This window comes from Geospiza fortis, unplaced genomic scaffold (genome assembly GCF_000277835.1).
Source record: "Geospiza fortis unplaced genomic scaffold, GeoFor_1.0 scaffold41, whole genome shotgun sequence".
Taxonomy (NCBI): Eukaryota; Metazoa; Chordata; class Aves; order Passeriformes; family Thraupidae; genus Geospiza; species Geospiza fortis.
The window spans coordinates 11,955,446-11,978,392 of NW_005054299.1; the positions used below are offsets into that span (position 1 = coordinate 11,955,446).

General features: G+C 34.3%; 1 protein-coding gene across 1 annotated transcript in view; it reads right to left on the reverse strand.

The window, feature by feature from the left end:
• The window catches only part of DNAH8 (dynein axonemal heavy chain 8), a 114,743-nt gene that overhangs the window by 15,075 nt on the left and 76,721 nt on the right, over nt 1–22,947 (reverse strand). Inside the window, 19 exon segments of the mRNA XM_031060200.1 lie at nt 990–1,142; nt 3,407–3,480; nt 4,396–4,598; nt 5,885–6,003; nt 7,927–8,048; nt 8,428–8,618; nt 8,719–8,971; nt 9,798–9,903; nt 10,369–10,551; nt 11,543–11,698; nt 12,977–13,132; nt 14,159–14,330; nt 15,033–15,160; nt 15,496–15,633; nt 16,797–17,009; nt 17,792–17,959; nt 18,818–18,994; nt 19,848–19,951; nt 22,519–22,637. Of these exon segments, the coding sequence (XP_030916060.1) occupies nt 990–1,142; nt 3,407–3,480; nt 4,396–4,598; nt 5,885–6,003; nt 7,927–8,048; nt 8,428–8,618; nt 8,719–8,971; nt 9,798–9,903; nt 10,369–10,551; nt 11,543–11,698; nt 12,977–13,132; nt 14,159–14,330; nt 15,033–15,160; nt 15,496–15,633; nt 16,797–17,009; nt 17,792–17,959; nt 18,818–18,994; nt 19,848–19,951; nt 22,519–22,637 (2,935 nt within the window).

Consider the following 22,947-nt stretch of genomic DNA (forward strand, 5'->3'; position numbering starts at 1 on the left):
GGGCTTTGGTTTGTCAATTATTCTTGTTCTGGAATTCCTGAATATGTTAACATTTTAACAGGTAACATGACACTACATAGTGGGAAATCACATGTGAAATATTTGAGATAAACACAGTGAAGATTCATCCATCAACCCTCTGAGTTCTCTTTTCTCACTTTTAGCAAACTCTGTGTCCATAAACCTCACTATTCATAAACCCCTTGGAGACGCAGGATGATTTCTTGTTCTTTTGAGAGAACACAGGAGTGCATACAGCTAGCTTTCCATACACAGACCATGGGGATGGACAATTCTTACTGAAGGTTGCCTAGGTGAGGCATCTATTTTTATTCAGAGAGAATGAGAATGACTAAGGAGACTTCCACTGTTTTTTAGAGGAAAGGGAACATAGGAATGTCAACATACAGCTATTACAGTAGATATTAAGTAGCATTATGATCCAATGAGAGTGTTGGGAACTATCATCAGCGACTTAAGTGTACTTTGTAAAGGTTTAGGCAATTCTCCTGGTTCTGATAAAAAGTGTGTCCTTGAGATCTACAGAGCAGCCATTTATAGTTCATCCAAAGAAATCGGGTAGGTGATGTTCTCTGAGATGTGTTATCCATGTGTGTTCTGTCCCATTTACAATTCATTTCTTTATTTTAGGGGAATCTGGAATCTTTCTCTGGAAGAACATTTGTGGGCATTAATCTGTCTACAAGGCACCTGGTCAGGCAAAAAGGGATAGAAGTAAAGCGAGATAGTTTTTACTGAAGTGCTTCTGTGTACAGAATGGACTCTGTACAGTGTGGACTCACACATAGATAATGCATCATCAAGAACTTCCAGTTACTGGTAAGTAACCTTCCTTTTTGAAGTGATATTTACGTTGCAACAAAAGTCCATTTTATCCTTGGGTTTTTCCCCTCCATTTTTTTACTGCCATTTACATAATTAATTTGAATAATTTTCATTAAGTACCTAAATTAAATATTTGAACAAACCTGTAGCAGTGTAATTGGGAATTTAAGATGTTGTTCAGTAGTTATCCAAACTCGAAATGTGTCATTCTGGATCTCAGCAGTAAGAAGTGTCTCCAGTAGTTCTTCCATGAACTCCAGTCCAAGGTGACAATTCTGAAGTAACACCCAACCTCCCTAAACAAGGATATCAACTATTACCATATAATATTAAGAACAAGTTATACATAATGCTAAAGCCAGCTGTCTATATAAGAATAAAATTTGGTTTTCCATGTAATTTTTTAAAAATTCTGTTCTGTTCCTAAATATATATTCTCTTTTGATATTGTAGGATATTGGCACAGATAAAGCAAATAGGATAAGTTAGTGCAAAAGTTATTTCCACATTCTCTTTTTCTCAATGAAAATAACATAACCAGGCTCAATATTGTAAGTAAAGAATCAGTGCTATCTAGTGGCAAAAAGAGGTTCCTGTACTCTTCCAGCAAAACATCAGCGATAAGCAATCCTGTTCTCAGATCCAAAAGAATGTGAGTGGAAAAGTAACAGCTGAAATTTAAGGAATACGTATTTTTAAAAACTGATTTGTTAATAACATAATCTAAATAAGTGCAAAGGGGTGGTAATAAGACTCTAAAGTTTTTAATTCCAATTAGTTTATCTGCAATAAAGGCATTTGCATGAAATTCAACCTTCACTTATTTTGATCTTATTCATCTCTCAAATTGAGCATGAAAGCTCTAGTTGGATTATTGTCTCTCTAAACTTTTGTTTATGAATTTAAATCCAATCAGCATTTTTAGCATCACTTTAGAAGCCTGATGAATTAGAAGCCTGATATTAAAATGGGACATTATTTAATCAGTTCTAAACAGTGATGGACAGTGGATTTCATTACAGCTTGTAATTTCATTTTAGCAATTTTGTTTTAGCTCATTTAAAAAACATCAGTAACTGTTGGTGAAAAAATATAGTTGACATATTTGTGGTGAATTGATAGATATTAAAAAAAAGAAGATTAAATGAAGGTGGTTTTTTCCTTCTTTTATGGGGATCAACTTTTCTGAGGGAGATCTTTAATCAATTTCATACATTTCCAAATGAAGCAAACACAGTTTTTAAAAATTATCTTCCTGTAACATAGCACAGCAGTTTTAATAATATTATGTACTCTTGGCCAGAGGTACAAAAAAACCAAATAGGTATTTGTCTTCATATTCACTAATTCTGTTTAGTAGTTTCAAATCTGATGTTCACATTTTCCTCCCTTCAGCACCAAGGCATGTAGTTCAGAAATTGTTACTGGTAGCTCTACTGGAGTGCTGTTTTGAGTGTCCTTGTGCTTCAATTTAAGAGCAAAAGAAAGGAAGGAATGCTCCAGTTTTCACCATTGCAATGAACTGGGAGTTTAGCGTGACCATTCTAGACATACAAAAAAAGAAATACCAGATGTATGTGTGCACTTATAATATAAATTTTCATTTGCTATAAAGAGATTTCTTTTCTATCTTTTTCCAAATTGGTGTACATCTATATGCCAATACTCATGTTCTGCTCTCTATTACTGGAGATATTCTACCCCTCTAAAGTACAGGTATATGACTGATACCCCATATTTTGAGCTTGCAGGCAACTATGGCTCTATGTCTTCATTTGAAAGACTGTCCGCAACTCCTTGAAGTGTCCAGCTGACCAGAAGGTACCACCTTTGCACTAAAACTTTTATATTGTGTTTGAAGTTTCAATTACTATCTCTCTGTAGCTGCTACTTAGGTTTTTCATGGTTTTACTGTTGGGGAATATCATCTGCCATAACAAATTACACTACAACGTCTAAAGAAAAATTCTTATATATTGTTTAGAAATTCTTAGACAGGCTTGGGACTCAAAGCCAAAAGATCGACAATTAAAGAAACAAAGAAGAGACACCAAATGCTGGTGAGTAAGTGGTCCTGTCACTAGCAGTGTTGTAAGAAAAATGTGAAACAGTATTACAAGCAAGCACAGGTTTCTGTATCTACAACTTTAAGCTACATGTGCACTCATCGTTTCATTCAGTAGAAGTTATGCAACATCCAGGTATCTCTTATATGGGAGGGGAAAAAATGAAAAAAAATTCCAATAAAGAGGTGGGATCTGGACAGGACCAGGCCACAATGTCCTTTTTCCCTTTGTTAAGAGTGTAGTGATAAGTAAGGAACGTGCTGCTTTTGGGAAGCTGCTCAGTAGCACTGCTGCCAGAGGCATTGCCTTGGACTCCACTGTCACATATATATGCCACAGAGAAATGTTTTTAAACTCAGGCATTCAAAAAGACATGGTCACCCTGAGATATGCTTGATAGTAAGACAAAAATGCAAAATATTATAGACTGGATGCTAAAGGGGTGTAAAAGAATACCAAAACAATCAACTTATGTAGCAATGTTTTTTCCCCACCTGTTCCATTGACACCTCTACGAGTTTACGTGCATGAACCTCTTGTCCTTGGCCCATTGAGATGGTCCTACATTCTATAACATATTTGACAATATAAGATTAATGAACTTACATTATTGAGAAAAATAAGAATTTCAATTCAGTCCAACAACCAGTGATATAAATACAGCACAATTAAATTAATTTAATGCAAAAATATATAAATATGAAAGCATATGAAAGCCCTTCACCATCATATTATGCTATTAATATATAGCATTTTCTAAACATTGACATTTTGTTTAACAACATTGAAATACACATAGACAATATACTCACTGAAGTTAAAGACTGTGACTAAGGTTGACTGCGAATGTGAATGTGTGCCACATTTTAACAACACCAGAGCATTTGAAATATGAACAGAGATTTTTCTCAAGGTGTACATAAACACAATGCAAAGATGTAAAACTGAATTTATGAACATACTAATGTGACTAATGTCAAGAATATACGGGATCTACTCTCAACTCAGTTTCTATTCACACTTTTTCAGAACTTCCACATAATGTAGAACTGAAGTCCAGAGTATACAAATGTAGACCTTGTAGCTATTTTTTTGTTACAAAGTAATATTTTAAGCAGATTACTGATTTTGCAGTTACCTGTAGTTAAGAGTTAAAGCAAGAAAATATTATTGTCACCATAACAGGACTTTAAAAGAAGAATTAATTGCTTTACAAGATAGGGATTTAAAAAGTTATCATCACCAGGAAGAATGATAACAATTTATGAAAAAAAGAGGTGAATTACTGTCCAACCTCACACAGAATGGTTCTTAGCATACTGTCTTCTATTTAAAACATTATTTTATCTCTAAGATGATATTTCTGGAAAAAACAGTAGTGCAAGAGAATTCAAGAAATACTTCTCAGGAAAAAACATCTCTGAAATGACTTATACTGCCCATCTGTGTCTTAACATATGACAATGAATAATTACTTTCATACCCAAATGAAGCTTCCGAGACAAGGAATTAATCTGATCAGTTGGGTCTGATCCCATAGACAAGAAACAGATGAGAGGTGTTCGCATGTCACTTTCTTCCCAAGTTTTTCTTAAATTCAAAATAACTGGCTCTGTATATTTCTCATGCAAGGAACTTGCAATATATTTCCTTGCTTGGGAAAGTGTTCGGTCTGGACACCAAGACCTAGAAAATAAAATACATACAAAGATATAAATTCACTGCCTTTTCCTCCAAGATCAGACTCAAATTAGAAATTTTATTTTTATTAATTAGGGAGATTTTAAAAAATCATTATATATACATATACATACACACACATTCATATATATATGCTTCTAGGTTTGTCTTCACAGACATAATAACAGGCAGAGTTGATGGTCTCCCTCAACTTACGATACTTTCCAGTTGCTTACAATTTTGCCTTAACTATTTGCATTGGAATTTTCTCTTCTAGGCACCTTCATTAGTTTGGGACATTCTTTATTTTAAACAGAACTTTTGGATTTGAGAACACAAAGAGGAAAATGTTAAGGGTTTTTTGCCCTTTAGTAAAACTCTGCAGATGATTCATTTGGTCATTTAGCCTTTTAGGATACAAATTCAATTCTTTTGCACTGGATTGTATTTGTGATGGTGATGAGTGTTTTTCCCATGGAAAAACAAACAACTACTTTTGGATAAAATATATTACTTTGACAATTTTCAGGTTTTGAAGATTATTTAAATGCTGCAGACTTGGATGGTCCTCTCCCCTCTTAGGGTGTAGAGCATTAAACAATGTGGTATTTCCATCAGATTCCAGCCTTATTTATGGCACAGGCTGAATCTGCTCCAAAGACAAATCATAGTCTAGTAAATAATATTGTTGGAGTATTTCATTAGTATCTCTTGATTTATTTGTTACAGCACTTGGGAAGTATAAAATGAATGGAATAAGATATGATCTCAGGCATAAGGCAGCTGAATGCTTCTTTGGGGAAATCCATTTTATCCCAAGATCTTACAGGTCTTATATGGTAAAAAAAAAAAATAAATTATAGCACACCTTTCACATGGGATTTTGAATAGTTATTTTGGATTTTCACCATCTCTCTTTTTTTTATTTTATATTTTAATACTTGTTTAAAGGTATTTAAAATAGTTAATTTCAAAAGAAATTTAAATTTAAAAATTGAAACTATCTGGAATATTCTACTTTTTCATGGGCTTCTCAAAGAAGGCTGCATTATGCAATCCAGTTTGCATTTCTCCTGACATAAAAGAAAAGCTATAAAAATATTTTCTATAAATACCTTTAGATGGCAGAAAATAGCTCTGAAGTAATTGAATAAAAACATATTTCATGTGAGCGAATTGCTATTTAATGTCACCCAGAGATAACTGAAATTACACTATTATGATAAGAGCATACTGATAAGTTGAGATGAGTTGCAACTATGTAATTTCCCAAAATTTCTGAAGATACTCACCTGATGAGTAAAAGCTTGCGAAAAGTGTCAAGTGAATCACTGTATCCATTAGGGATAATTTCTTCCTCAGGGGCATCTTTATCAAACCAGTGTTTCCATGCCTTATCACTGTGAGCTATCTAAATTTATTACATTAACATACAAATAAATATATTTCAGTTGCAGTAAAATCCCCTTGCAAATGTAGCTTTTAATGAGAGGCCATTATTATATTAGGACTTATTACAAGTAACATTGCCTATAGCATTTAAGCCATACGCCATGAGAATTGCTATTAAAATACTACAAGTAATATTAATTCAATTGCTGCAATCAGTGTTAAGATGCAGACTCTCAAGCCAGCCAGTTATCTATGCATTCCCCTCCCAAACACATGCATCTACTTTAGAAAAATCAGTAATTAGCAGGAGGATTCTATACTACAAGAGGAACAACTGTGATTGATTAATTTATTCCTTTTGGTCACAAAATATGAAAAGGACCAGAAAAATCTGTCCCAGTACAGTTCATCCAGCCAATGAATCACAAATTAAAAGTAGCAGATTCTAGTAAGCTTTTGGCTTGAAAAAGAATAAACCTGACCACAAATATGATCACAATATAAGGCACCTCTTAGAACCCCTGACCTAATAGGACAAGGAATACCCATGGGCAGAACATAGTGAAAATGCAACTGGGTCTTCAGTGCAGTGACTGAGGAGGGTCAGCTACTGCAATATTCTCAGACCACTAGAAAAAGAACAAGGAATGCACTGCTAAAGGTTTAAAACAAAAAATGTCTATGTTAAATTAGGCCTCTGGGACTTATTTTTTCAGAGGAGAAAAACAAATTGAAACTAGCATGAGAAAAAGAAAAGCACAGGAGACCTCTTGAGAACAGGGCATACCATTCTCTTTTTTGGTCACTTTAAATAATTTTCTTTTTCATCTAAATGAATAATGATACAGTTGTATTTTATATGATCAATCAAATAGAACAGCACTTCTAATGGATAAAAATAAGCATTAAAAAGATGTTTTCACAATATTTGGGTTTTTAATTGATATCCTAGTTGGCACCCTTCCATATTCCATTTCTATCTATGACCGAAATAACTTTAATTGCCACTTTTTAACTTTGCAACTACCTGGCAAAAGTAAGACAGTGCTAAAAAATTAATTTAAAAAGGAGAGCTTTTGTGGTAACATAGTCACCTAAGTATTTCAGGGTCTAAAATTTTGTTTGCACACATTCTAGAAAAGCCCTGGTGAAAGGACTTTTATAGAAATAGGATTCTGGCGCCCTAACAACCCAGAATGAACAACCTAACTAAAGTTTCTCCAACTTTCTCCTAATTTAATATTCTATTTTGATACCTCAAGAAACCAAAAACTGGAAGAATTGCACTGGTATGTATCCAACCCTTGCCTTGATACAGGGTTTAGAAACAGCCAGGACCACTTGCAGGTAACCATTTAGCTAAAATGTCTGCTACCCCCCAGGGCCATCACAAAATGGAGTTGGCCAATGCTGTAACAGCAAGGAGAACTTGATATAAGATATGCCTAGGGAATGGTTTAACTGCACTAAAAAAAGAAAAATAAATTTACCAAATTGAACATGTCACAAGCTTATGTGCATGTAAGTTCATGCATGCCTATGTAAAACATGGCACTTGTAGCCAGCTCATCATATCTAAATGTCACCCTTGGAACAGAAATGAGTATTTAAAAACAAGCAGCAAACTTGTAAAAATACACGAGAATCAAGACAGACAACATTGTCACTTAAAACCTAACACTCAGATTAATTTTATGATCTTTTTTGATACCTCTACCTTTTTATCCTCTCTTTTATTGACTTCCTTTTTCCTTTGCTCCTGTTCCTTCTCTCCTTTTTCTACCTCAATTACTACAATACCAAATACCCTAAAGAAGATAAATAAACACACCACCATTCATGCTTCCTAATTGTCTCTGTTCTGTTATTCTGTATTTTTGTGGAAACACATTGTGATGACAAAACTGGTTATTAACATTTAAATATAATTAGAAGATATCACCTGGTTCAAAATTTCTTCAAATTGTGGAAGTTTGTTCAACTCCACCAGATTTAGCCATATCATGTCAAGAATCCAGCGGCTTGGTTTGGGTGGGCAAGCCTGTAGATCCAACGCTGCACCTCCTGTGGATAAAAACACAGGATGAAATGTACTTTCTGATGAAATACATGATATCCCAGGGGTCAAGATATAATTGACATTTCTTTTTAATTTATATATTTTGACCTAAGTAATTTTCTCCAGGATACTGGCTGTACTCTTGTGTACTTAGCATTTATTTTATACCAAAGGATAACTTAGCATTATTAATGGCCTTCTCACAGGTGTTGGAAGGCTACTATTGGGTGTCCTCTCAAGCTTCCCTTTGCCAAGCTGAACAAGCCCAGTTCCCACAGAAACGTTGATAGAAACCATGTAGACAAAGAAATAAGATTTTGAAATGGCATAAAAGTTAAAAAAAGTTGAATTAGCTCTACACATAAAACAATTTTTAAAAATTACCTCTAATGAGAGTTTGGAACTCTCTGTTTTCCACATGTCCTCTCTCAATATCAATTTTTAAAGCCAGGAGGAGGGTAAAGAGGAATTTGTGGTTTTCATACAGGCCTCTAACAGAATATGAGTGAATTTCAAAAGTAAGATATTCAATAATATTTGAGATTCTTTTCTGAGGCACAGGAGACTTCTTAGACCTAAATCATGAAAACAAAGCACAAAGAAACCACATGAATAAGAGCAAATACATTGGAAAGACAAACATCTGAATAGTAGGAAAAATCTGTGTCTTCCTACCTGGCTATAGATTGATCAAACAGCTTCAAGAACTGAGCCAGTGAAGTTTGATACATATTATTGACCATGCTCATTGCTGTAAGAAGGAAATAAAGAATGCTTCCACGCGTAGCAACAGGTCGATATTCCTCCTGAGCAGTGTTAATCTTCACTTCAGTTTCTGCTGCCACAGACAACTTGACAGCTATTTCAGCAGCTGTTTGCTTCGTTGTTTGCAGGACACCAATTAAAGATTCATCATCCACTAGTGAACCTGAAAAGTAAAATACTGGGTGTTTAGGATATGATTGTAACAATATTTTCACTTCAAATCTATATATAAAACAAAAGGCCAAATTACAGGAATTATTGATTTTTAAAAATGAAATTATTTACTGAATTACAGAAAGCTTTTAAAATAGAGACCAGACAGGATATGTAATACTAAAAATTATTTTTACATGAAACATATTTGAGCAAATTCATTCAAAATATGTTAAATGTATTTATACCAACAGCTTTGCATCACATAGAGAAGTCACCTATCTTATCCACACAATCTACATAGTCAACAAATGATTTAAATTATTTTGAAGTCTATTCATTGTCACTCTCAAAGTAAAAAAGACTTATGGTCCTACGGGAAATTATCATTCAACAATATGCATGAATCTCCAGCAGTTTCTCACAGATTTTCTGTTACCAGATTCTTTTTCCACCAGAGATAGTAAGTGGTCATTTTCAGGCTAATAATGTACTGCAAAAGAGTTTCGAAACAATTTTAAGCCAGGCCATTCCTATTTTTATTTCCATTAAAGGATTAAAGATTTGCCCATGGCCAGATACCTGATCTCATCTGAGGGGCAGAAAGCTCTCAAAAATATAGATGTATTTCAAAAAACTTGTTTAGGTGTTAAGCTCAGGTGTCCTGAGTTGCATATAGTGGCATGTTATGGCACCAAATCCCTCACAGTCCTCATACTCCTGCCATTGTACATTATTTTACTGAATCTTAGATGGATAAACCAAAATCTGTAAGGAAAAGACCTAGTGTGAATCAGTATTATCTGCCTAATCTGATTAATATTTTGATACATAACCTTTGGTTGCACTTAGTTTGTAAAGAAGATTGTCTTCCAGTTCCTTCATCTTCCTCTTATTAGAAGTTACATCTTCCATGAGTTTAATTCGTTCTGCCTCTAGTTCCTGTTATTGAAAAAAAAAAAGAAAATGGCATGACATTTTATGGGTTGCAACTATGAGGGATACTTAAAATTCAGTTTTTGATTTTTCAAGTGAATGAATTGTGATTGAAGATACAGGTGAAGAGCTGGATCCAGTCATGAAATGTGCATCTTTCTTTTCTTGGTATCTAAAACATGTTTTTAATAACAAATATTTTTTAAGCAGTATTTATTCAGTATCTTGTGAGATATCTTATCAATGTCAAATCCAGATAATTAATTGTTTGTGTTGTACTGATAGTTATATATATATTAAGAGCCTCCAGATGCATTTTTGATATTTGGAAATGTCTATACTGAATCTGAATATAATTTTACAAAATAGCTAATATTTTTTTATTTGAAAATTTCTTTTTTCTACATACCAAAACCAATTAAATGGAAAAAAATTAAATATCACTATGATTTATTTGTACTGTTAACTTACCTGTTTTTCAGTGAGAATTACTCTTCTCAGTAACTGATTCTCAAGTCCTTTCATTGTAACAGTAAAATCAATAATTGATGTTTTTGCATTAATTTCAGGTGTGAAAGAAGGATTAGGTAGCTTTGTAGTAATGAACAGTCTAAATGTATTCATAACATCTACTTCCTTATCACCAACTTTCACCTGTGGATTAAGTTAAAATAGTATTAAACAGAGGAAAATGAGCTTTATTAAACTCAGTAATATTGAGCAGAAAAAAATTTACACTATTTGAAGTGCCAAAAAGAGGAAATTTATTTCACAATTTAAATTTGTCATGAAAATAAAAGTCAATGATCAAATGGATAAGTTACAGTATGTTATAAAAGTTGCATTTCACTCCAGTTAAATATAGGGATCACTTCCACTGTGGATTATGATTAACAGTTTCAGAACCATTTGGTTTCTAAGCACACCTCAAATGAAGAGGTAGTAGAAATTGCTGACCTTTGTAGAAGTCATCATTCTCTTATGTCCAAGGTAAAAGGAGTTATATGATCCAACAATGGAACAGAAATTGCTGGACATAAATTTTATCTTTATTAAGACTAAGCAGGTTTCAAAGAATATTTCAAATGAAGTAAAAATTCATTCAGAGTATTCAAAATATTTTTTTTATAGAATTAAGATATTCTGAAACAGCAGTCTAACTCAAAAGCTGCATGTGCACAAGGAAATCTGATCACTGGATATTGTAGTATGAATCATGGTTGGTGTTGGAAGGGACCTTAAAGATCATCTGCCATGGGACAGTGGGGGGCAAATGAGGCTCCAACATACGAGTCTCCAAGATGTCTTCAAATACCTGGCTTATAAAGGAGTAGCACCAAAGCACTTCCTTAAGCACATTTGCACTGCTTGAAAATCAGTAGAAAGAATTTTAAGCATTCAATCAGATAAGTATAATTGGTTCCAGTTTGGAAAATTCAGTAATAACCCTGGTAGTTAAACTCATAGTTTAGACTTGCCAACTTACTACACAGCTGAGGCTCTGTCTGTTATATTTTATTAGCTCGGTTTGATTCTTTACACGTCTCTACTAAATACAAAGTGTACCTAGGTGTTTATAACAATGATAAAATAACATTTGTCACAAGGCTAGCTACTTTTTTCATTTCTTTGCTTGATTACTAACCTTAAAAGCAGATCCAGATTTTATGAAATTTTTTTCTAATATATTATCAAGGACTGGATCCAATTCTTCCTCTATATCTTCAATCAGGAGTGATCGTCCCAGCGAAAGACTGTCTTCAAGGTGTTGCCGGAAATACTTGTCATTCAGAGTTGTTACCTCAAAAAGCAAATTATAAATTTGCTGTAAGGACAAAGCATTTCTTCACTATCTTACATGAAAACCACAGACCTAACAATGGAAAATTTTTCATTGTTTTTGTTAGTTGCATTGTAAAGCAGGTGCTACAAATGTTGACCATGCAGTAATTTATGCAGAAATACTTCTGTGTGTACAGTGAAAATTACCATAAAATGGTGACTTAAAAGGTTGGCTGTAACTGAATCCTCAGGGCTTCATTATGAGAGTAATAATGTACTAAATCAAACTGGTACAGCTTATGGCATATTAAAGATGTTATGTACATTTTAGAAATCAGAGACACCTAGCCTTTAATTTTCTGTTCTATGTCCTAAAAGGACTAGATTTTCTAATTTTAGCTTTGAAGTGCTGAGAAATTCCTTCTGGAAATCTGAACTCAGTCTAAAAAAAGAAACACTGCTACAATATTATGAATTCAGATTGATATTTCATGAAATGGGATTCATACTATATGAAATTATTAAAAAGCATGCATAAAATAGTAATCTATATAATTAACTAATTCTAAACCCTCCAAAATTTATTGATATTCAGGACATATGAGTTTTCTCAGCATTCAGGCTAAGGGTTTTAAAATGCAGTTTCCTTTTGCCATGTCACATCATTTGGGAAAAAATAATTTGTGATGCAAATAGTGACACATGAACATCTTTGTATTATATTTCATGAGAAGGCATTTTAGCATATTGACTTAACCTGTAAAAGAGCTGTGAAGATTGCAGTAATGTTAGTATAGGCAAATTTTTCATGGGTATGGCTTCAGCTGGATTTCCTCAACTTCCTTTTGTAGCAACCACCTTATTATGAATACACTCTCAGGTTCTAAATTATGGGCTGCAGCACTTGAGGCACTTTGCCTACATTTTCAGAGCTGTAACTTATCCTGCCTTTATCTGTAATGTTCCTAGCAGTCGCCCAATTTGCTCTCATTTAATAATTTAATATTATACTCTTTTGCTTTTTAATTATCACCATTTGTCCTCTTTTGTGTTGGGACCATACCTACCCATCTTAAACAAAATACTTTTATACTTTTTTGCTAGAACTCATACAAGTTGGATAGTCTTTTCCAAGCCCTTGAGTGAGATTTACAGCTGTTCTCAAGTTCCCTGCTAATGCATAAATGTCAGTCTCCATACACGTTAAACTTACCACAGATCACATTGACTCAAATGCAACCTCCTAACGTTTGAAGGAGTATAATAGAGCACACCCGTCCTTTAAGACACTGTTTACCTGTAATTCATTATCCTGTTCTTTATTTATCACCCATGCTTTTCCTTGAGTTTGTGGGTCTACTAAAAGTGGGTATCTTGATGCCTTAGTGACAATAATACCATTCTGAATTGAGAGGTGATCTCCAGGCAATCCTTGAAGATTCCACTCACTAATCTAAAGAAAAAAAATTTAAAGAAAAAGAAGAGAGATGAAGAAAAAGGAGTAGTTTGCAATATATTACCACGGGAATTTTTCTTCAATTCAAATTTTTCTAACAAGTAACAGGGATATCAAAGGGAATGCATATCTGAACCTGCTGAAGAAGTATTAATGCAAGTATAAAAATATTTCCAGAATTTTATTCTTATGGATTTTTTAAACTGAATAGAATCACAAAAAGTATATTTTAAAGTGTCAGAATGTTAAAAGACAGCTTGAAAGACAAATTAAGCATTGGGATCAATTAAGCAAAAACTAGTCTAAGAGAGCTTTTGGAAATTAATGTTTACTAAAGGAAACTTGAAGATTCTGGCATTTCCCACTCTTTGCCCATTTCTAATACATTTACAATGAATAAAAGGAGTTTATGTATTCTATTTTAAATTACAACCAAACCCACTGTTTTAGAAATGTCCTGGTTTTGGCTGAAATAAAGGTCAATTTTCTCTTAGTAGATGGTACAGTGCTGTGTTTTTCTGCTTTAGTGTGAGAATAGTGTTGGCACCCTGATGTTTTGGCTGTTGCTCAGTAGTGCTTACCCCAAGTCATGGATTTTTCCATGTCCTGTTCTCTGCCAGCGAGCAGGTGCACAAAAAGCTGGGAGGGAGCATGGCCAGGACAGCTGACCTGAACTGGCCCAAGGGATATTCCATACCATAGAATGCCATCTCCACTATATAAACTGGGGGAGTTACTCAGAAGAGGCTTGATCATGGTTTAAGGATTGACTGGGTATTGGTCAGCAGGGGGTGAGAAATTCTATTGTGCATCACTTCTTTCTCTTGGGTTTTGTTACTATTACTATGCCAAGATTTAGTGGAAATTGCCAGGAGCATGTGGAAACAGCAGAACTACTCAGCACAGCAATATTTGGAATACTGGGGATTATAGTCCTTCTCTAAGCAGGCATAATACTGGCTAACAGATGTAGAATATGCTAACAGAAATTCAAATTAAACCCTCCAAGCACCAATAACTTACTGTTGGTTGATCTACCAACATAGAAATCAGGTTCAAATCTTCAGAAAAGGGGATTTTATGCTCTCTCAACTCTGTTTCCCATAAGTCTTTAAGCAAAAGGTTTCTGAAGTCTTGATTAAAAGGTCCACAGTATGAAAGAAAGCCTGTGCAGAGCAATATATCTCCCACAAGTCTAGAAAAGGAAGAAAAATCACCATTAAAAGGTGGTGCACAAATTCAATTTTTAATTACTTAGAAAACCTGCTTTTGAAACATAAGAATATAAAAAAAAAGTTGTTTCCAGAGCATTTTTGAGGCAAAACTTAAAGAGTAGTATTTTATGAAAACACCATCTCCACCCCCACAAAACAATAAAGCCCTAATGACAGCTAAATGAGTGAAGAAAATTGTTAATTTCTTAAAAATATGTCTGAAATACAGTATTTATCAAGGATACAAACCTAGTTCTATTGAAACTCCCACCAGAAATGCCCACTTTCCTCATAGCAAATTTGTAGTAACATAAGTCTTCTACAGAAGCTGAGCTTATCTGAAGCTTTCACTTCCCCAGTGACATCAGAAGGATGTGCAGTATTAGGGGGACTGCAGAAGCAGCTGTAATACAGGCACCTAACAGTCCTGGTAATAATCTTTTTAGAAGCTAATTCCAAAATCAGAGGTATTGTTCTTAACTGAAATACTAGTACTCAGCATCCATGTATTCTTACTTATGGGAGGAAAATTCAAATTTCAGGGTAGTTCATTTGATTGCATTGCTATATTAAGATTTCCAGGAAGAAAATTAGGTACCAGAATTAAAGCTACTAAATTGTTTACCAACATTTCAGTTTTTACAAGCATTTTCTTTTTTGTTTTTCTGTAATGGATTTGATACCTTTTAATTTGAGATTTAAATTCTTTGCTTTGCTGAGTCCACCTAACTTTCTCTCCACTCAGTCCATCTATAAGTGCAGAGGCTGCTTGCATCTTTCTTTTGCATGATTCTGCATCATCCTCTAAGTCCTAAAATTTAAAAAATGTCCTGCTTAATCATCAAATGCAAAATGGTGGAGTTATTTTATATACTTTTCATCCTCTTATATTTATTATAATTATTTTATTTATTTAATAAAATAAATATTTTATTAATATTTATCTATAAAACTAACAGACACTTCAGGGCATCTAATATGTTCCTATTCACAGGAAGAAGATATAGGCTTAAATCTCTTACTATTGCACCTGAATCTCAGCCATGTTATTCAAGGTGGCAGGTAAATGTGTGTTTGCAGCAAATTCCAATTATATAACAACATTGTACAAGCATTTTTGATAAGACTAAAATACTTTTATCTCACCATTTTCTCCTTCATTGCTGCATCAAACTTTGCCTGCACTTTATCCAGTTCAGCTTGCTTTTCATCTAATTCTGCCTGAGCTTTATCTTTTTCTGCATTAGCTACCTTCAGGCGACCTTCTTGTTTTGCCAGGTTAGCCTGCAAAGGAGAAAAAAAATAGAAGTTCAATCATATATATTATTTGAATATAATTCAATGAACTATTTAAGCCTATTTAGTTGGTAATCACAAGACAACAATACATCAAAATAACTTTTATATAAACATAAAAACATTTAAGCTGAAAACTATATTACATATATACCAAAGATAAGATTTTTTTGTTCAATGACAATACAGCACCTAAAGTTCTACTATATATTGTCAATTTTATTCCTTTAAAAAAAATTACATTTCAAGAAGGTGGTTAAGGAAGTAAGGTCCTGATCTGTACACATTGGTTAGACTAGAAGAACCATCACTCAGTATTCTTGCTTGACTATATGTAGTTTCCTCTTCTATTAGTGAATTTTGTAGTGACCAGCAATCACAACAGGAGATTGGTCCTTTATCAGCTAACAATATTGCTTTTACACACTAGGAAATGGTCCTAAAACAGTGACTCTTCCTATTGTTCCTAAAATTATATTTATGGTGAACACAGGAAATTAAATTATTTTAAAAAATATTAATCTGTATTACTGTTGCTTCTGTAAATAACACTTCTACCAGTGACAAAATGTGAAAAAAATTTGGGGTTGCCATGTGCTCACCGCTTTTACTATTTTTTTTTATTATGCTATATTTAAGGATAAAATAGTTTGTTTAGAACAAAAAAATCACTGACTGAGTTTCATAAACTTGAAAAAGAACACTCACACACGCTAAAGTAAAAATTTACTCTTAGAAATGTTTTCCTTATTTTGCTCTCTACTATTGCAACATAGCTCCTTTAACGTGAACTCTGAACTTCTTTAGAAAGCCAATATTTAGGCAAGATGTCAGTGCTCCACTGCTTCTAAGTTACCAGGAGAAAACAAAAATGCTAAAATAGCTCCAAACCTCTGTTTGCAGGGCCCTCTGGAGAAGGAATGAAGATCCTGGTACAACATTTTAAAAACAATTATAAAATAATTATAACATAATAAAAAGACTGAAAACACCTTTCCCTATACACAGTAAACCAGATCACATAAATTTAGTCTAGGCTAAGTTTTTGTTCTGTTTTCTCTCTAGAATGAAGGAGAAAATAGTTTTGTTTCTGCTCCTACCCTCTTTAGCCACTGGTAAGCAAACACAAAGCAAGAGAGAGGATGTATTACCTTAAGAGGGAGGACTTCTCTGTTAACACCATAAAATACCACCATGGCTTTTGTCCAAGAGAGGAGTCCTGCCACGTTGCCACACACCTTTTTACCATTTTCGAATGTATAGTCTTCCATTTCAAAGTAAGGCTGGACTAATTCTACTGTCTCATCATTGATTGTATCCCTAGCAAAGTTCCTTAGGTTGTTCAAGAACGGGCCACTCATAAGCTTTAAAAAACAACACACGAGTTATTTACATATTTGACATTCAAAGACTTGTTCATAGGTGTTAAAGCTGTTAAAAAGCATTCCTAAAATTCTTCTGTAAAAAAGAGGTAATTCATATTGCTAATATTGTCTGTGTGCTATTCAGTTGTAACTCCTCCCACACACCTTCTGTTATTTTGAAGTTTTAACCAATTACACTCCAGTAACTAGATTCAAAAGTTACTGATGTACTTTCCATGTCCTATATTCCTGTGTTGCACTTCAGAAGCATTTAAGAAGCATCATTTAATTTAAAAAAAATGACCCAAAGAAAGACTCAGAAATATATTTGTAACTTAACTAAATGCAAAAAAAATTCTGAAAAGTGAAATAACTTGGTTTAATTTTTTCTAACAAACTTTTTGCATCTTACAGGCAATTCATGGAATAACTGCTTATCTCATTTTTTTTATTATATCAGGGGAAAACAAAAGCTTTTAATGACTTTTTTAACTGTAAAAGTTTAAATAAAATGCAAGGGCACTATATGTTACTGTTACCATCAGGCCATGTGCCAGGAAGGGTCAAAGAAACTCTAAAGCTTCTGCTACAAAAGTCTCTAAGCAATTCACCTACTATTTCTACCAGTTAGACACAGTGCATAGATACAGTTTATCTTAAAACAATATGTTTGCCTTTCAATAAAATTCTGTCATGTTTTGCGTAAACAGCATCAAATGTTCTCTGATAAGCTAATTGCTATTTCTGATTTTTAAGAAACACCGTTTGAAAACTCTACTTACTTTCAATGATTCTCCCCATGATGGCTTGCAGCAAGGCTTTTCTGGATCCATGGTAACTTGATCCACTCTCTTTTGAAATAGTAGGAGACAGCAGTCCATGATCCTCATGATGAGGTGTGGAGGTTTTGCAAGCTTTCTAACAGTAGCGATATCCTCTGGTTTGATGGTCTGTTTGAAGAAAGGTGCAATAGAATCCTGCATTAATACCATCATTCTACTTTCCCATTCAATATCTTAATTTTCATGCTCATTTGTAATACTTTTCTCTGAGATGCATTTGTATTAAGGATACACCAAAAAAGCGAGAAACCTGGCCTAATTAATAAGTTTCATAGTTTGGAGAAACTTTAGTAATTTTGTGACTATTTTTGGAAGTTTCATTTATCTCATTATCTAAATATCAGTGTAAGAGCAATCAATGCTCCTTTTTTTGCTTTTTCTACTCAATAACTTCTTTCACATAAATTCTTATAACTGTAATGGAAGGCCATGATTGATTTCTGATTTCAGAGGTTTTTTACTGTTCGGAGCAGAATAATGAAATTATGCAGCACAGTAGTGCCTCCAGATTTCTGAACCCTGCTTCTGATTGCCCTGAATCCCCTTTGTTTCCTGTTTTAGTCTTAAAATCAAAAGCATTGTGGTTTTTGGTGAAGGAAGAGACAGATTTTTGTCTTAAAAGACAGGTGTAACTACTTAAGTTTGAATTAAAAACATTCTGTTAGCACAAGAAGTATTCCCTTGAATTCAGAATAACAGATATTCTAAAGGCATCAGTAGCTTTTGGAAAGAACTCCACCTTCATAATGATCAAGTATTCAGATGGAAGGGAAGAAATACTATAAAACAGTTCCTATGTGTTTGAACTAAAATATGTGCGCCTTAAGTATTCTTAAGAGACATGGCCAGCAACAGAGAGGAGCTGGTGACAGCAGTTAATACCAAGAGACAGCTCTGTGTGGGTGGCTCTGGCCTCTCACAGATGATGCAAATAATACTGTACTACTAAAAATGAAATTTATTCACTTTCAGAGCTTCTTCTGCTTCTTCTAGTGCTGGTTTAGCTGCCTCCAGTTTTTTCTCTGCTTCCTGCTTTTCTATATCAATTGCATCCACAATCCTTTGTGCTTTATCTTTCACCTCCTGGACTTCAAGTTTTATTTTAGTTGCGGCTTCAGCACTTTCTTTGACTTCTTCTAGTACCTGGAATTGGTAATAAACACATAAAATCTATAAATCAAAATGGTGGAACAAATGATTACCAGACACATGATAAAATAAGTATGTAACAGCTATTAAGTATATAAATCCAACCCCAACTACAGCTAACTATATATGGTATCATATAACTATTGAATAAAAATTAAACGTGAGAAGTTCAATTTCATCCCTTCCTGTCACATATTTCTCTCTTATGAGATTAAAGGCCTCAAAGAACGCAGACAGTCCCTAAGTCATCACCAGCCAAAATTCACTCTCCAGTGCATATTAAATATGCACCATCAGAGCATTATGGTATCTTTCAGAAAACAGAATGCCTATACTGATCCATTCCCTGGCATGCCTTTCCAGAGAGTCATTTTGGAAACCAGATTTCTACCAGACCACCACTCTCATGAACACACAGATACCTTGGTAATGTGAAAGACAAAATCTGAAATTGGACTGCAATGAACATTTTTCTAAGGAATTTTGAAGTAGAAAAGTCCCAATATCATGTTAACTTTTTCTCTGCTAGTAAGTGCACATAAATCCCAAATTTAATAATGTCAATTAGGACAAAAACAACCCAAAACAAAACAAAACAACAAAACTGTGGAAAAAACTGAAATCTGATGCTTATCTGAGTGGGTAAGAAATGGGAGAAGGACAAGGAAAGCACTCAACCTCTGCTGCAGTTTAAAAGCTCCTCACTTTCAGAAGCAAATGCTAAATCAACACAATATAGAGAGAGTAAAACCTCATTTAGGTGAGGAAAATTCTTGCAAATTACAATAAAATTCTGCAATAGTATTTTACCCACTGTATATTCTAGTGTTATTTAAAACTCACTTACTTTATCTGCCTTAGCAGATGTCACAGCCAGCTCCTTCTCCTTAACAGCCAAGTCCTTAGAGAGCTGAGCAACAGATTCACTGGCTTCCATCAGCTTGGACAGACCTATTAAGTAAAAGTGGGTGTAAGCAGACATACTATCATGATTGTGTCTACTGTTCACTTTTCATAGATATAAGTAATTTTGCAAGGCAGAAAATTATGATAAGATCAATTCTTCAAAAGAAAACAACAAAAACAACAAAAAAGGAACTATGTCAAGTATATGTTGCATCATAAAGTCATAAGACAATCAGAATTTCTGAACTATGCCTCATTGTGTCGTTACATGAAGAAATTACTTAAGGATCCATTACTTCTAATAGACTCCCTTCTAGAAAAAATTGGGAAGAAGTGGAGTCAAAAGGGGACCTAAAGATCACAGCAAAATTATAATCTCCAGCTCCTGCATATTGAGTTTACCCTCTCTTGTCCCTGGTGACAGAGAGGGTGAAAAAGCACCTATGTGCTGAGGGCCAGTCCCATGCTAGCTTTTCTGTGTGCCATAGAAACCACTCGGGCCACCCACAGAGGCCGCTCAGCGTTTTATAGAACCATGGAATCACAGAATATGCTGAGTTGGAAGGAATCTATCAGGATGATCTAGTCCAACTCCTGGCCTGCACAGGACACCCCAAGAATCCCACATGTGCCTGAGAGCATCCAGGAAGAGATGTGCTTGCTCCCTGTATAGTTATATATTCAGTCTTTCCCATGCACTCATGAGTTCTTTTTTTCTCTTCTCTCTTGCTCATGGACTTAAGCACAGATATTTTGGCCATTCCTAAGTTCCTCATTGCATGCTGAAGCCTCTCCAGCCTATTTCTTCCTCATCACTGAATATTTAAATCCTACAAGTTTTCTGGAAGTAAATCTCTTTATTGCCTTCTCTCCCTAAGGATTTGAGTCAGCACACCCTTGCAGCTACACATTGGATGTGTGATATTTCTCTGTGATGGCTCTCCAATTTTCTGCTACCCCATTTCAGACAGAAAAGAGTTCTCTCCCAGCATAGCCCTTGTTCTGACACAGCTGCCTCTTGATTAGGTTACTGCCATTCTACAGAACCACATAATCATCTAGGTGGGAAGAAAACCTCAATATCATCTAGTTACCAATCCAGCACGTTCAACCCAGAAGCCACAAAAGGGAAAATGATACCCTTTGCTGCTTTACTTTTCCCTGCTACAAGCCTAGAGTGCGGAGAAGGAAAGATGGAAAGAAAATAGGAATATGCAGATCAAAGAGAATTGAAGAATTCAACTATAAATGAGAAACCTTTATAGCTTATTGAGGTCCCCTGCATACTTCCAGCAAGAAATATTACAGTAGTACCAACCACTGTGCAAGTGGAACTAATCAGAAAATTTTCTAACTGGCATTCGTATGTCCCACAAGCTGAAACACATGGTTTTCTATGCATCAAAGTTCTGAAGATGCTGCAGTAGAACATATCCATTCACATGTTCACTGGTATACAATCAATTTTTTTCAGCAGAACATGTATGGAACTTGTAATAACATGTCAGAGGCTATGAAAACCTACATATGAAATTTTATTGATAGTGCTTAAGCTACCTATGTTACTACTTCTGAATTATTTTGGAAATAAAAAAACTGTAGAAAGAATACAAAAAAACCCTAAACCAACCCCAGTCTTTTGAATCTTCAAGGTTCTCAGACTTTATCCCCATCTCAAAGTAGATTGAAGATAAATTCAGCTTTCAAGAACTGGCAACAGATCCATAGAGTGAAACTTACACAATTTGAAAATGTTGAGGATCACTTACTCCTCTACAGCTCACTCTAATTCAGTAAAGAATTTATGAATAAAATAGCTACGCATTTTTATTCTAGACCTTTCTTCATATAAAGGGTACCAGTTAATCATTGGTTAAGTGCCACATTCTTTACCTTTGTATGAAAAATCTTATCATGTAGAATTCTTTATTCCATTGAATTGGTTTGTAATTTCTTTTCTGATAAAGGCCAGGTTTCCTAAGGTGCTCAGTTGACTTTATAGATTTACAAAAGCATCTCTAGATGCAAACTGGAGAAAACTGAAAACACTAGAAAACTGGTGTTCTGAAACCATTAAATAATAATGCCAAAAATTAGGCCATTTCAAACAGATATCCAAAATCTGTCTGAAGAATATTTCAACCATGCTTTTCTGTATTTCAGAACCGCACCTATAAAATGACCCCAAATAACAACTACTTATTCTACAGCAAAAATACAAAATTAATCCCATGTGAAGCACACAGATTGCATAGTGAGAATTTCTATAGACAAGTCCAGAAACAAGTTAATAACTGTTTACAATTACCTCTCTCTACACCAGTAAATCAGATGCTACCTCTGCCCATTTTCAGGCTCTACTTTCTATTAAAAATTCTGATATGCAAATATTAAAGTTCAATACAATGCTGAGCTGACTGGTTAGGCTGGCAGCTTCTTGAGGTATTTCTACAAGAGAATCATTATGAGATTGTGACTGGGGGAGTGTCTGGTAAAAGTCCTCATATACTACCACTTCTGGACTGTGATTCCCTATAAGTGATCGCTGAAAAAGAAGTCTAATATTAAAAACATAGATCATTTGAGACCACACATGGAATGTAATTGCTTACCAGTTTGCATACGTTCAGCCTGCTCATTAATACTATTTAACTTCTCAGTGTAAACCTCTTTGTAGCCGTTGATGAAAGAGAGATAAGATTTAGGTGTTACATAAGCTCGTCTTCGATACCTAAACAAAAGCGTATTGGCAACATCAACTTCACGTATATTTTTGATATATACAGCTATTTGATCACTTCCACAAAAAAGAAAATTATATAACTCAAGTCTTTATTCATTCAAAATCAGATTTCTTCATGATGCAAACCCTTATACTTTTAGTTACATTTTTTTTTATCCACATAGACAATATTAAAGACTGTTGAATAGTGGGAATGAAGATGAATTTGCAAGGTAATAGCAATTCTTTTTCATGGCCTGAGGATATAATAGTATAGCAGATTTATTTTTTATTACCCTTAAAATACCTTCATTGATAC